The 13338-nt window shown below is 40.7% G+C and overlaps 1 protein-coding gene across 3 annotated transcripts in view; it reads right to left on the bottom strand.

Annotated features, from left to right (window-relative positions):
* Positions 1-13338, bottom strand: part of RASGRF2 (Ras protein specific guanine nucleotide releasing factor 2) — a 245682-nt gene that overhangs the window by 43060 nt on the left and 189284 nt on the right. For all 3 annotated transcript variants that reach the window (XM_042942438.1, XM_042942446.1, XM_042942453.1), the window contains exon 18: positions 2962-3068. In XM_042942438.1, the coding sequence (XP_042798372.1) occupies positions 2962-3068 (107 nt within the window). The remainder of the gene's footprint in view (positions 1-2961; positions 3069-13338) is intronic.

Here is a 13338-nt window from a genome sequence, read left to right as displayed (position 1 = left end):
GAAGAAGAATACACGTACCCCTGACTCTGTGCTGCTACTTCTGCTAACCCATAGATAAGGCATGTGGGAGAAATCCAGAGTGGCCTTCTGGCTTCACTTTCAACATGAAAGGCAGCAGGTGAGTGAAAAAGCACAACAAAATGAGGAGAAAGTAGCACAGAATGTGTAACAGAGGAAAATTTTTAGAATCAGGAAAAAAAAAAAAAGAAGCAACCTAGCCTTACTAAACACTTATGAAAGGAAAGGCTAAAAGATTCCAGAATGGCATTCTAGCACACATTGCAGGGAAGGAGTTGAAGGCAATTTTATTTCTCTGGGGAACCAACACTCATAATTCTGTGACTCTTTATTTCTCCTGAATTAAGTGCAGGGTAGTATCTGCTAATATTAGCCACTTTTGGTGAGAAATGAGAAACAAATACATGACATCTAATATTCTGTAGCAGACCCAATTCTCTAGATTATCCTCCATACCTCCTCTGAATTCAACTGACTCAGATCATGCTACCAAAGGTGAGAGGAGGTGGTGGGCACACAGTGTGGCCTCCAGGACCACCTGTCTTTCTCAAACTACCCTCTGTGAAGCCTGAATGAGCACCAGTCAGCCAAAATCAGCAAAGGGAGTAAGAGAAACCTGGACACCGAAGCCAAAAAAATAAAAAATAAAATAAATAAAGCTCTAAAGCAATTAGATAAGCAGAGATGTTCCAGAAATGTCCTCAACATCATGTGCTTACACAGAGAGAGTGATGGAAAACTCACTTGAATGAGGAAGGTACAGGATGTACCCATGCTAAAGTTATAGCAGGATAATTGGAAACCAACCGCAGATCCTTAAAACCCACTCACACATTCAGGGAAGGTAAGAAAAGAGAAATGAGTGGATGGGAAGAACTTCCTCTGGCACATCGGGGTCCACATGTTATACAATAATCATGTCAGGACAAAAGACTGAATACTTGAGCAATCTGTACCATCCACATATGCCCCCAGTGTAGAGGGTCTACAAAGCTGGGATTCCCAGTGTGGCCCACCCTAAATGGAACTGATCACAAATGCTTTCCCACATACAAGCACATCTTAAGTAATAATAGGCTGTGAAGTATCTGAACTCTCCAAACAACAGCTAACAGGGTGCTTTTTGGATTAGACAAAGGCCCCAGGACACAACCTGAATAAAGAGACCCTTGCTTTCACATCAATCCATTTTCCATTCCAGTGACTTGGTGCTGTTCAATCTAATATTGCCTGTGTGTACATATATGTATTTATGCAAATACAATGCAGCTCTCAAGCCAGATGATCACACCTTCCTCCAAATCTCTTTATTACAAGCAAGGGATTCAACACACCCATCTCCCCCATCTGAGTTCTCTTCACCCAAAGTAAAGTAAGCCCAGCATACTGTAAACTGCTTTGTGGCTCTTTTCTAGCTACTCTAAGAGTCCTCTGTGGATTGTGAGGGATTTCCATTTCAGGTCAGGAGAAAAAGAGGGCACTGGGGATTGACAGAAAGGAGGTGAGACTGAGAGGCAAGCAAGATTAGAGGTTTTGGAGAGATTTGCAGACAGGAGGGAGCTGAACCCAGGTAAACCTGGGCTTTCACTCACAGCAGGGAAGACAACCCAGCAGCATCTGCTAAGCCTTGTGTACCAAAGCTACTCTGCATCTCTGAAGCCACCACAGCCCAGGGAATCAGAAGTCAGGACCCCGAGTCCAAAACCAGAGAGAAGTGAATGGAATGGATGTCAGACACAGGAGAAACCTCATTATCCTGTATCTGCAATGAGGCAAATGGGACGTACAAATAGCTCGCTCAGATTATGAGGAAGAGACTAAACATTTCAATGGGCTAAGGGCAGTTCTCAGAATTTGAGCGATATGGGATCCATTTTTATTTATTTAAGATGTGTTAAGTAAAATTTTTACATGCTATATTGAATGTGCTACCTTCATTTTTATTTCAATTAACATTTAAGAATTGTCATGGGCTAACTGATGGTGAGGCCCAAATCCCACTTTTCCCAATTAGCGAATTCTCTCACCACAGGGATTCCAGGAGTCTGGCTCTCTCGTGACCCTATCTCACGGTCTGTCATTACCAAGGGCTATGTGGCAGACCCAGGACAGCCTCAGGGAATATATGAAGTGGGGGCTCCTCTCTTCTCTTTTTCTTTATTCATTAGCATTTTATTCACATTTTATATGTTTAACGTGCTCCGATCTGAGCCACACAGGGCCCCCTTTTGTCTTTTCAAAATTCTCCTTGCAGGGCACTAGCCAAGCACGTGTCCAGCAAGGCCTCCCATTATTTGGCAGTGGGGAAGAAAAGCACAATGCGTGTTTCATGCCAATGAAGCAAAGGAGGCCCTTGCTTTATTTTGTGAAATTGCGAAATGGGTATCAATTCTACAAATGTGTAATGAAAACACACAAATAACAAGTAGGTGTCCTGTCAGATGATGCAATTTAAAAACAGAATACTAGGACCCAAAAAATCAAAGTCGTGGGGCAAAATATCTCCTAAATCAGGCCGAGAAAATACTCCCCGACCAGATACCAGAGTATGTGGTACCAGAGTGATGCTTAACCTTCAGGGGTACCGGGTGCAGGCGGCACAGCTCAGCCTACGGTGAGGGCCCCATGAACGGCACTCCCTGGGTGGCACAGGACAGTGGCTCGAGTGCCCACAGGTGGGTGTTGTGGCCTGAAAAGATGAGGAAAGCGTAGAGCCCTGCTTCGCCTCCTGTGTCACGCCAGATCTGAGACAGTGCGCGTTTGGCAAATCTGCATGTGTTCGCTTTGATCTGTGTGTATATCCTCCTATTTCTTTCCTTTGGCTCTAATTCCAACGTTTCAGACCCTAACTCCAAAGACTCAGAAAGCAGTTTACATATGTAACAATTTAAAAAGTTGGTTTAGAAAAATCCTTGAAAGTAATGAATGATGCCATTAAATTACCTGCGCGTGCTTTGAGACCCAGTGACGGAGGACATTCAGTACTCGATTGGTGGCTGTTCTCCGAATAATAAACTCTTTGTCGCATGTTCTCTCAGTGTTGTTGAATCCTTAGGAGGAGAATAAACACACACATGTGGTTAAAGCCAATCCCCAGGAATCTGGGGAAGGTCACTTATTTGGTGACATTGGTTAGTGGAAACTCACAAATGGCACATCTTCGCAGACAGGTACAAGCAGCTTCAGACTGTTATGGATTCCACTTACTTACCTATTATAACTGCAGTTATGAGGCTACCACATCTTTACAGGTGCAATTAAATGAATAATGTGCACACACTTATTAAAGGCCACTGATTAAAACTAATGCTGATCTAATGACATTTCCACTTATGCCTGCCTTGGTCTAGAATATAAAGCCAAGGAAATTTTAACAAAGCATTTAAGAAAACATTAACTTATACTTTTGCCCAAAAGTCATTATATAACCAATAACGTTTTCAGTATTTGTAGATGAATTAGCCCACACCTTAGCTCATAGATGATACAAATAGCTTATTATGCACCCATGTATTGAGAAGCACGACAGCATAGAGGTTAAGAACATGAACTTCACAGCCAGACTGGGAGTTCAAATCCCTGTTGTGTTACCCTGGTAAGTTATAGCACCTCTCTGGTGACCTGTTTCCTCATGTCCTGCATGGGCTAATAAGTGTACCCACACCACAGAGTTGTTCTGGAGATTAAGTTAGTTAATACATGTTAAACATTTAGAATGGCACCTGAAACAATAGTGGAAGGTCAATAAATATCAGCTGTTACTACAATCCAATGTTGGTTGAATGTCTTTGGTTCCCCTTTGTGCCAGCCTATGTCCCTGTCTTGGCCACCTTCTCACTATCAAGAAATCATTTACATTTTTTCCTACTGACTCTACGTTTTAAAAGATTTTGCCTTCCAATCATAATTAACTGACATGTTTCCTTTAAAAATGGATGAAAGCCTTATAAAACTTCACTGGCAAACTTCTTGAAAGTTGTCTAACTTACTCATTCCATTTCCTCCTCTTCTACATTCTCTACCTCCTCCTCCAAGCCTCTCACCCCATATGACCACCAAAACAGCTCCTGTTAAGGTTGCCAGTAACCTACACGTCTCTATATCCAAGGGATATCCATCATCTCTCCGTTGGAAGGCTCACCTGATGAACACCAATAAGCAAATCACTCATGTATTTATATCCCCAGATCTCTTCTCTCATCTCTGGATCAATTTATCCAGCTGCTTCTTGATACTTTTCCCTTAGATGTTTCAAAAACCTCAGACCCAATAGGTATAAAAGAAAAAGCCATGGCCTTTCCAACAAACCTTGTCCTTATCTAGTGTTCCCTATTCCATTAAAGCAACATCAACAGCCATCCAGATGTATACACCAGAAACTTTGTAATCATTCCTGGCCCATCTCTTTGCTTCTTCCTGGTAATTTTACCTGCTAAGTAAATCTCAAATCTTTCCACATTTTCTTTCCTACAAAGTCAAAATTGAAGTTCAGCACCAAGCAACTCTCAATCTGGTCTACTGACAATGGTCTACTGACAATGGTCTACTGACAACTGATCTCCTTTGTCATGCTTGCTTCCTCAAATCTGTTCTCTTGTCTAAAGTCAGAAAGATCTTTTCAAAGGCCAAATTAGATGGGTCACCCCTGTTTAAAGCATTTCCATGGCTCCTATGATAAGTAGAAAAAGTTAACATAGCCCACCAGGTTTTCCGTGATTTGACTCCTAGCTCCCTCTCAGCCTTTTCTGGAACCATATTTTCTCACTTTTCCCCTTCTTTCTCACCACCCTTCTTTTAGTCCTTCATCTTCACGGTGCTTTGCACATACTGCTCTGGATCTGTCACAATTATTGCTCTCCTTTGTACTCAGTGAAAGCTACTCTTGTTTATTTCACTTCCCCAATTAAGCCTGTCCTGGCCTGAGCTGAACAAATCAACATTACACATCCCACAGCATCAAGCACGTTGACTTTCTGGCACTTGTTACAGTTGCAATTTTACATTTATTTATGAGTTTATCTGATCAATACTGGTGTCTTCCATGAAGTCAGGGATTGGATGTATTTTTGCTGAGCATGATGAGCACATATCTGTCACATAGCCATGCTGTACACAATGTGTATTTGCTGAATAAATGAATGAAAGCCTGGAAAGTGAGGACTTACTCAGTATTTATTGAATATGATTTGCATATAAAGAATAGTGAGTGAAAAACTAAATGAATAGTCCTCAGAGCTTACAAATGAGTTAGACTAAAAAAATCTATGAACTTCTCAAGGGCAGAGGCCCCTTTTTGATACTGCTCTTTGGATGTAGACAGGCATTTTCAACTCTACAGCAGACACTGTCAGAGGATGATGATGATGATGTGCTCTTGGGAGAAAAGATATATTTAAAAAAATTGTTTGCTATTAAAAGATTATAAATTCTGGGTAAAATATAACAAATATCTTTTAAAATGCATAGCTGAGTTATTAATAAGGAATTTTCTAGAGTCAAACACACAGAGATCTAAAAAACCAAGATCAAGAACCAAGCCTCTGAACTGATGCTAGCTTCCCTAAGACGAAAGCAGTTTACCAATCTTGGTAACACAGGATTTGGACTGTAAATCCCATGTGGTTCAGGAGAAGCCTCAGGGCCTTCATGAAGTATGGGTGAGAGAATGGGAACTGAGACCCCACATGAAGCTGGAACTCCCCAAAGACCAGCCCCTCTGTGAATGAGTGGACTATGGGGAAAAGTGCTCCAAGTGCACAAGGAGACAGTTAAGAAACTTACCTGCCTCAGCCTGGATCTCAGTGGGGGTGTGGGAGAAAAAAGCCTCCCTGAGAACTGATAGCCACAGGCCCACTTCATGGAGATATGAAGCTCAGATTCAGCCACCATTGGGTGGTCTGTCCCTCTAAATGAGAAATTAAAAAGTGGCCCAGGCTAGTGCTAATCCTGGGACCCTTGACAAAAGTATACACACAACTTTTCTGGAGGGACAGAAACTCAAGCTCAGCCTGTAATGGATCACCACTAACCAAATCCCTGAAGAGAAACTCACAGTCCAAAATTACAAAACACTCAAACCATCTACCATGAACAAGGATCAGTAGACACATGGATGAGGAACTCCCACCCTACCCGTCCACCACTACCAAGAATTCCAGGTACCAGAACTATTACACAGATCCAGTTTAAACATCCTAAAATTAAAGTGTTTACAAAGACTAAAGATACACAAGTAAGAACTGAGGGGCACCTGGGTGGCTCAGTCATTTGAGCGACTGACTTCGGCTCAGGTCATGATCTCATAGTTCATGAGTTTGAGCCCCGTGTCGGGCTCTGTGTGGACAGTTCAGAGCCTGGAGCCTGCTTCAGATTCTGTGTCTCCCTCTCTCTCTGCCCCTCCCCTGCTCATTCTCTCTCTTTCCCTCTCTCTCTCTCTCTCAAAAATAAATAAATATTAAAAAAAAACAAAAGTAGGAACTGAAAACATGATAAAAGAATAAAAAATTTTAAAGTCAGAAAAAAAAATTTTTAAGTCAGACTTTACAAGAACCACATAAAACTTCAAGTTAATAGAATTATTCTTTTAATTATTGTTGAAAAATAGATGAGTTAAATTGAAAACTCAAAGGATAGAAAAACACTGATTAGACAGACCCCACTAAATAAGCAAAGAATAAACTGGAAAAAGATTTAAAAACAGGTCTCAGAAAATTATTCAAATGCAGTACAAAGAGTTAAAGAGAGAAAACAGAAAAGAGTTGTTAAAAGACATGGAGGAAAGAATTAGAAGTTCCAGCAAAAAATCAGAAGGATAATACAGGAAAAGAATTTTTCAGACTTGTTGGAAGACATGAATCCTCAGGTTCAGGAATTGAAATGAATCCCAAAGCAGGATAAATACAATGAAAACCACACCAGAAATAATGAAAAATGATGGAACTCTAAGACAAAGATAACTTTGAAGCAACTGCTGAGGATATATTTGTTATTTGTAAAGAAAAGTCAGATGAAAAGGATAGGAAATGGTATGGGGAATGAGGAAAGTTGATGAGAAGGCTCTAAGTAACTAAAACAGAGAATTCAACTAGAGTGAGAGCTGGGAAATCATAAGGCACTATCATGCTGGAGGATGAAAGTCAAAAGTTCTTTGAACACTGAAAAAGGGTGATGAGGCAGAGTCCCTCACCTGCATATATAGGTATAAGGATGGTCAATCAGTGAGATCTGAAAAGAATGGGTGAAAGATAAGAGCAAGGGCGGGACACAAAGATAAAAATCAAGGTGAAATGTTAAGAAAGACAAGCCATTTTTTTTTTAATTTTTTTTTTTTAACGTTTATTTATTTTTGAGACAGAGAGAGACAGAGCATGAACGGGGGAGGGTCAGAGAGACAGGGACACACAGAATCTGAAACAGGCTCCAGGCTCTGAGCTGTCAGCACAGAGCCCGACGCGGGGCTCGAACTCACGGACCGCGAGATCATGACCTGAGCCGAAGTCGGACGCTTAACTGACTGAGCCACCCAGGCGCCCAAAGACAAGCCATTTTAACAGAGTTGCTGCTACCTTAATGTACTTTGGAAAAAACGTCTATCCCTACTGGTCTCTTTGCGTCTGTGTCAGGTGTGGGTGGACAGGGTAGTCTATGTTGAAGATAGACAAGAAAGGCAAGGAACATTTTTCTGCTCTCCAAGTTATTTAGTGTCATACATTAAAAGGCCACTTAAGGGATTTTCTTTATCATATTTCCAATATTTCCATAAATTCAAATCTCAACCTCTATCATCAGTTAGGTTAGGATTTGATTATACTGCTTGTATGTTCTTCGTAACTCCTTCTAATAACCATGTTATTTATCTTTTCTATGGAGATCACAGCTAGGTACGTTCTCATTGTCTCCGCTGCTCAGAGCTCATTACCTGCTGCCACTTGCAGTACTCAACAGTCTCTTGGAAAGCAACCAGGTACTCCTGTAAGCAATCTTCAACAACGCGTATTCAGTCGGTGCAGCTGGAACAATCCACAGCTAGTAGTAAAGATGACTAGGATGGAAGGACCAGCTGCAGGCAGGACCACCCTTCCAGGTGCTGCAGGAATTCTGAGAACCAGTGAGGGAGGGAAGGCTCCAAAGACACACATTCTACTACAGCCTTCACAGGGCAGGCCATCCCTAATATGGTCCAGGATGGACAAGAAGTAAAGTCCGGGGCAAATTACTCAACCTGTTTGTGGCTCAGTTTCCTAACTTATAAAATGAGCAGAAGAAACCACATAGAGTCGTTTTAAAAATTAAATAATTTGGGGCACCTGGGTGGCTCAAATGGTTAAGCATCCAACTCCTGGTTTTGGCTCAAGTCATGATCTCACAGCTGTGGGATGGAACCCCGTGTCAGGCTCCGCACTGACAGTGCAGAGCTTGCTTAGGAGTCTCAGTCTCTCTCTCCTTCTGCCCCTCCCGTGCTCTCTCTCAAAATAAATAAAAATAAACTTAAAAAATTAAATAATTGTGACACCAGCATGGCTCACATTTTTTGAGCGACGGACTCTTGGTTTCAGCTCAGGTCATGACCTCAGGGTTGTGGGATCAAGCCCTGCATTAGGCTCTGCATTGAGTGTGGAACCTGCTTAAGATTCTCTCTCAATTCTCTCTCTCTCTCCCCCTCTCTTCCCCACTCATGTACTCTCTCTCTAATTTAAAAAAATTAAATACTTCTTGTAAAACAGGGCACTCAACGAAATAATATTTATTATAATTATGTTCTCACCTATAGCTGGCTTCATCCATCCATCCCCTTGATCCAATGTCCCTCACAAAACACTTATTTTTTTAATCTTTTTTTAAAAAATTATATTCAAGTTACTTAACACACAGTGTAGCCTTGGCTTTAGGAGTAAACCCAGTGATTTATCTCTTACATATGACACCCATTGCTCATCCTGAAAAGTGCCCTCCTTAATGCCCATCACCCATTTTCCCCACCCTCCTCACCCCTCTACCTGCAGCAACCCTCAGTTTGTTCTCTAATTTTTAAGAATCTCTTATGGTTTGCCTCTCTTTCTGTTTTTATCTTATTTTTCCTTCCCTTCCCATATGTTCATCTGTTTAGTTTCTGAAATTCCACATGAGTGAAATCAAATGGTATCTGTCTTTCTATGACTTATTTTGCTTAGCATAATACCCTCCACTTCCATCCACATTGTTGCAAATGGGAAAATTTCATTCATTTTCATACTGAGTAGTATTCCATTGTATATATATGTACCACATCTTCTTACTCCATTCATCAGTTGATGGACATTTGGGCTCTTTCTTTTTTTTAATTTATTTTTTGTATTTATTGTATTTATTTAATATTATTCTGTATTTTTTGTATTTATTTTGAGAGATACAGAAACAGCATGAGCAGGGGAGGGGCAGAGAGAGAGAATCCCAATCAGGCCTTCACACGGTCAGCACAGAGCCCAGGGCAGGGCTCAAACTCATGAAAACACAAGATCGTGACCTGAGCCAAAACCAAGAGTCAGAAGCTTAACCTACTGAGCCACCCAGGCACCCTTGGGCTCTTTCTATAATTTGGCTACTGTTGATAGCACTGCTATAAACACCGGGGTACATGTGCCCCTTCAAATCAGCATTTGGTATCCTCTGGTTAAGTTGCTAACAGTGCAATTGCTGGTTCATAGGGTAGTTCTATTTTTAATTTTTTGAGGAACCTCCATACTGTTTTCCAGAGTGGCTGCACCAGTTTGCATTCCCACCAGCAGTGCAAAAGGGCTCCCCTTTCTCCACATCCTCGCCAACACCTGTTGTATCCTGAGTTGTTAATTTTAGCCATTCTAATGGGTGTGAGGCGGTATCTCATTGTGGTTCCTCACAAAATACTTATAACAGAAAGCTAGTTGTAAGTGTATGTGAAAGCGGTAAGGATTTGATGAACATCAACTTACTTCCTTCCTGAAGAACTTTTTTCACTGCTCGAGGTCATTGATTTTTTAGAGAAATACTCTCTTACTTCTATTTAAGCCAGCAACAACTTAGAAATTCCCTAAACCAGATACATGAACCATCTTTCTGAGGGGCATACCTGTAGCAAATCCTGATAGATCAAGTTTTATAAAAGGACTGCTATTTATTCATTAACTGAAATTAATGCCTTAACTGGGCTCTAATGTGTTCTCATGTCATCAGATATGCCTGTCTCCCCATCTTCACAGACTTTGAAGCTATGTGATCGGAACAACAATCTTCCACAACTCTTCAGATTTTCTCCTTATCACAAGCCACCATATAAATCGGGAGCTGCTTGGGCAATATATTTCTGAATTTAAGTATGAACTACATACACAACTAAGTGGTGGTAACATCCATGTGGAAGCCATTCTGTCCTAGAATCAAAGATCTACCCCCGAGGAGTTCTTGTGCATTTTTTGCAATAGGAAATAGCATATCTTTGCAGGGCTTCACACATCTTTCAATTGTCAAGAGTGATAGCACAATGAAACCATGCATACCAGGAGAGTTTCTTTTACCAATACACATATCTAGAATAGTATCACCCCAAGATTGCTGTCTTTCCAATTTTTGCATATTCTTTTTCAATTGTAAGCACTGGTCAGAATGGCTAATTTGGGCAACAAAAGTCATCTGGAAAAGTGATAAAAGCCAAATCACTATGCAGAATCACTATACAGAATGAGATTCAACTTTATGGTCCTTCCCCCAGATGTCTCATGAGTCATGCCATCCTGTATAGCAACTGGTAGATGTGACATCTCTCTTATTAAACTATATACTCCTTGGTGAAGGGATTTCATCTCCAGCATCTTTGTAGGCCCTTCAGCTTTGCACACCGGCACTCAGAAGTTATTTTTCTTAATAAAAATTGCATCACTCCCTATGGAAACTGAAAGTGTCTGCAAGTGCTATATATCTGAACTAAGGGCACGCTTTCACCATATTACTGTGATGATCACATATTCGATATCCATCACAAGCAGAACATACAATAAAGTAGTGGGGAGGGAGGCAAGGACATTGAAAATAGGGGAAAAAAGGACAGTTTCATTTTATTCTTCAAATGATATGATACTCAGCCAACTTCACTGCCTACTTTGTAAGAGGCAAGTAAAATAATGGTGAGATTACACATAGGTTGATGATGAGCTAGGCCAGTTAGAACTACCCTGAGGCTACTGAGGACACACTATAAAAGAAAAAGAATTCTTGAGCATGGTGAAGTATTTTGGCATCAAAAGTAGATCACCAAGAACTGGACCACAGAGCTCTTATTAATTCCAACGAAGCATCTTTAAGCCATCCTTCTGAATTAGTAAAGCAAGCCAGAGTAGAATCAGAAAGAGCCAAAAGGCACAGAAATAATATTGCTATCAGTGGTCTACGGTGGAGGGCTGCCTGGGAGAAAAAGTAAACACTATTGGTTACTTCATCATATATCTAGGAACTGTTTCTTGTTGGGTTTTTATCTCCAGGACCTGACATTGTAGGTCTTAATATATTTAGACTTGTTGAATAAACGCACTCTCATCACTTTAATGGTTACATTAGTGAGGGAATTAAGAAAAGTGTATCAGTGATGCATCTTTTTTCACTTTAAACAAATGGGACTCAATCTCCCCAATAACATCAATGTTATCGATGTGCTTTGCCTTACCCAGCAAATATCATTCTTTTCAATACTTTTAAGTTTATTTATTTATCTTGAGAGAGAGAGAGACAAAGCGAGCGCACAAGCGGGAGTGGGTCAGAAAGAAGGAGAGACAGAATCCCAAGCAGGCTCCGCACCATCAGTGCAGAGCCCAATGCGGGGCTTGAACTCAGGAACTGTGAAATCATGACCTGAACCGAGATCAAGAGTAGGACGCTTAACCATCTGTGCCACCCAGGTGCCCCTGCAGCAAATATTCTAAAAAGCATGTCATATAATTGGTTTGTACATTTCTGTGCTCTTGGATTATAACCGTATTGCTGTTTTGTGCCAGGTACTGTACTAGGAGCTTTACAAGTGGCCTATAATTTAACCTTCACAACCAAAGACAATAATAATAATTACCATTTAATGCGTGCCCCCAAGTACTAGGTAAAGTACCATGAATAATGTGGCTTCTTCAATAACAACAGCAACCAAATGGGGTAAATGTTATCCTCATTCGGGGATAAAGAAACAGAACATACAAGAGGTTGGGAAACTTGGCAAAGGTCATAGTTATTAAGCAGCAGAATCAGAATTTGAGCCCAGGTCTGTCCGTTTCCAAACCCAGAGTGCTTTTAATTGCAACTCATTAGATCCAAAGTTTAGACTTTTAAGTTTTTCTTGCAAGGTGGTAAACCAACACTTAAAACTATAACAGAAGACGCTAGCAAAGTAAGCACATTCCTGTTCTTTCTTTTAAATTTTGAGGAGTGCTGACAGAATGGCCCCATTATAGAAATATATGTTTCATATTATAATGGATAGTAAACAAAAACCTTTATCTAATTAGAAGTAAAATGTTCTCAAAATGTGTTCTTTCCCCAAATTCATTGTTTCTTTCCTAGGTGACCATTATATAGACTACTGCTTTTTAAACTTCTGGTCATGACTTATTAATGGGGAGTGAAATCAGTTTGGTGGGCTGTTACTAGCATTAAAAAAAGTGAAACAGATGAAAACTAACTGAAGAGATTGTGCACAGTGAGAATGAGTATTCTTGAGGGAAACTTTTGTATCAGTTGTGTGCGTGCGTGCGTGTGTGTGTGTGTGTGTGTGTCCTGAGTCAAAACGCAAAATGTATTTCTTAGAATAGGTTGCAGTAAAAAAGTCTGAAAGTGACTGATCTAGACAATCTGATTATTAGACTATGTTTAAACTATCTGCAGGAATTGTCTAGAAATCCTGGATGACTATGTTCTTTATCTGAACCATGTCTGAAGGAACAAGCAGAGGATATTTCTTCTCTTCCTGTCCCCCTTTTGCTTCTGTCATGAAATACTCTCCCCACTCCATGCCCAGTTCTCCAGTTTGTCTACCACTATCTCATTCTCAGTTCTCGGTCTGTTCTCCAGCTGACTCCATTCAGTTCTCACTCCCTCATGGACATAACTCTATTTCATGGTTTTTCTGTGTACTCCAACCTGACATGTCCAGGTCCAACATGTCCCCCAAATCCCTCATTTCAAGCTCCTTATGAAATATTCCCACAGTAATCACACATTCTACCCTCATAAGAAATACATCCAAGAATTAAATGTATGTTTCTTGCTCTCAAGCTCCTCCCCATGTTAACTTTCCCGTTGAGTTAATGAGATCACCACGGGTTCAGC

Source organism: Panthera leo, chromosome A1 (assembly GCF_018350215.1).
Source record: "Panthera leo isolate Ple1 chromosome A1, P.leo_Ple1_pat1.1, whole genome shotgun sequence".
Taxonomy (NCBI): domain Eukaryota; kingdom Metazoa; phylum Chordata; class Mammalia; order Carnivora; family Felidae; genus Panthera; species Panthera leo.
This window is presented reverse-complemented; position numbering and strand designations above follow the sequence as displayed.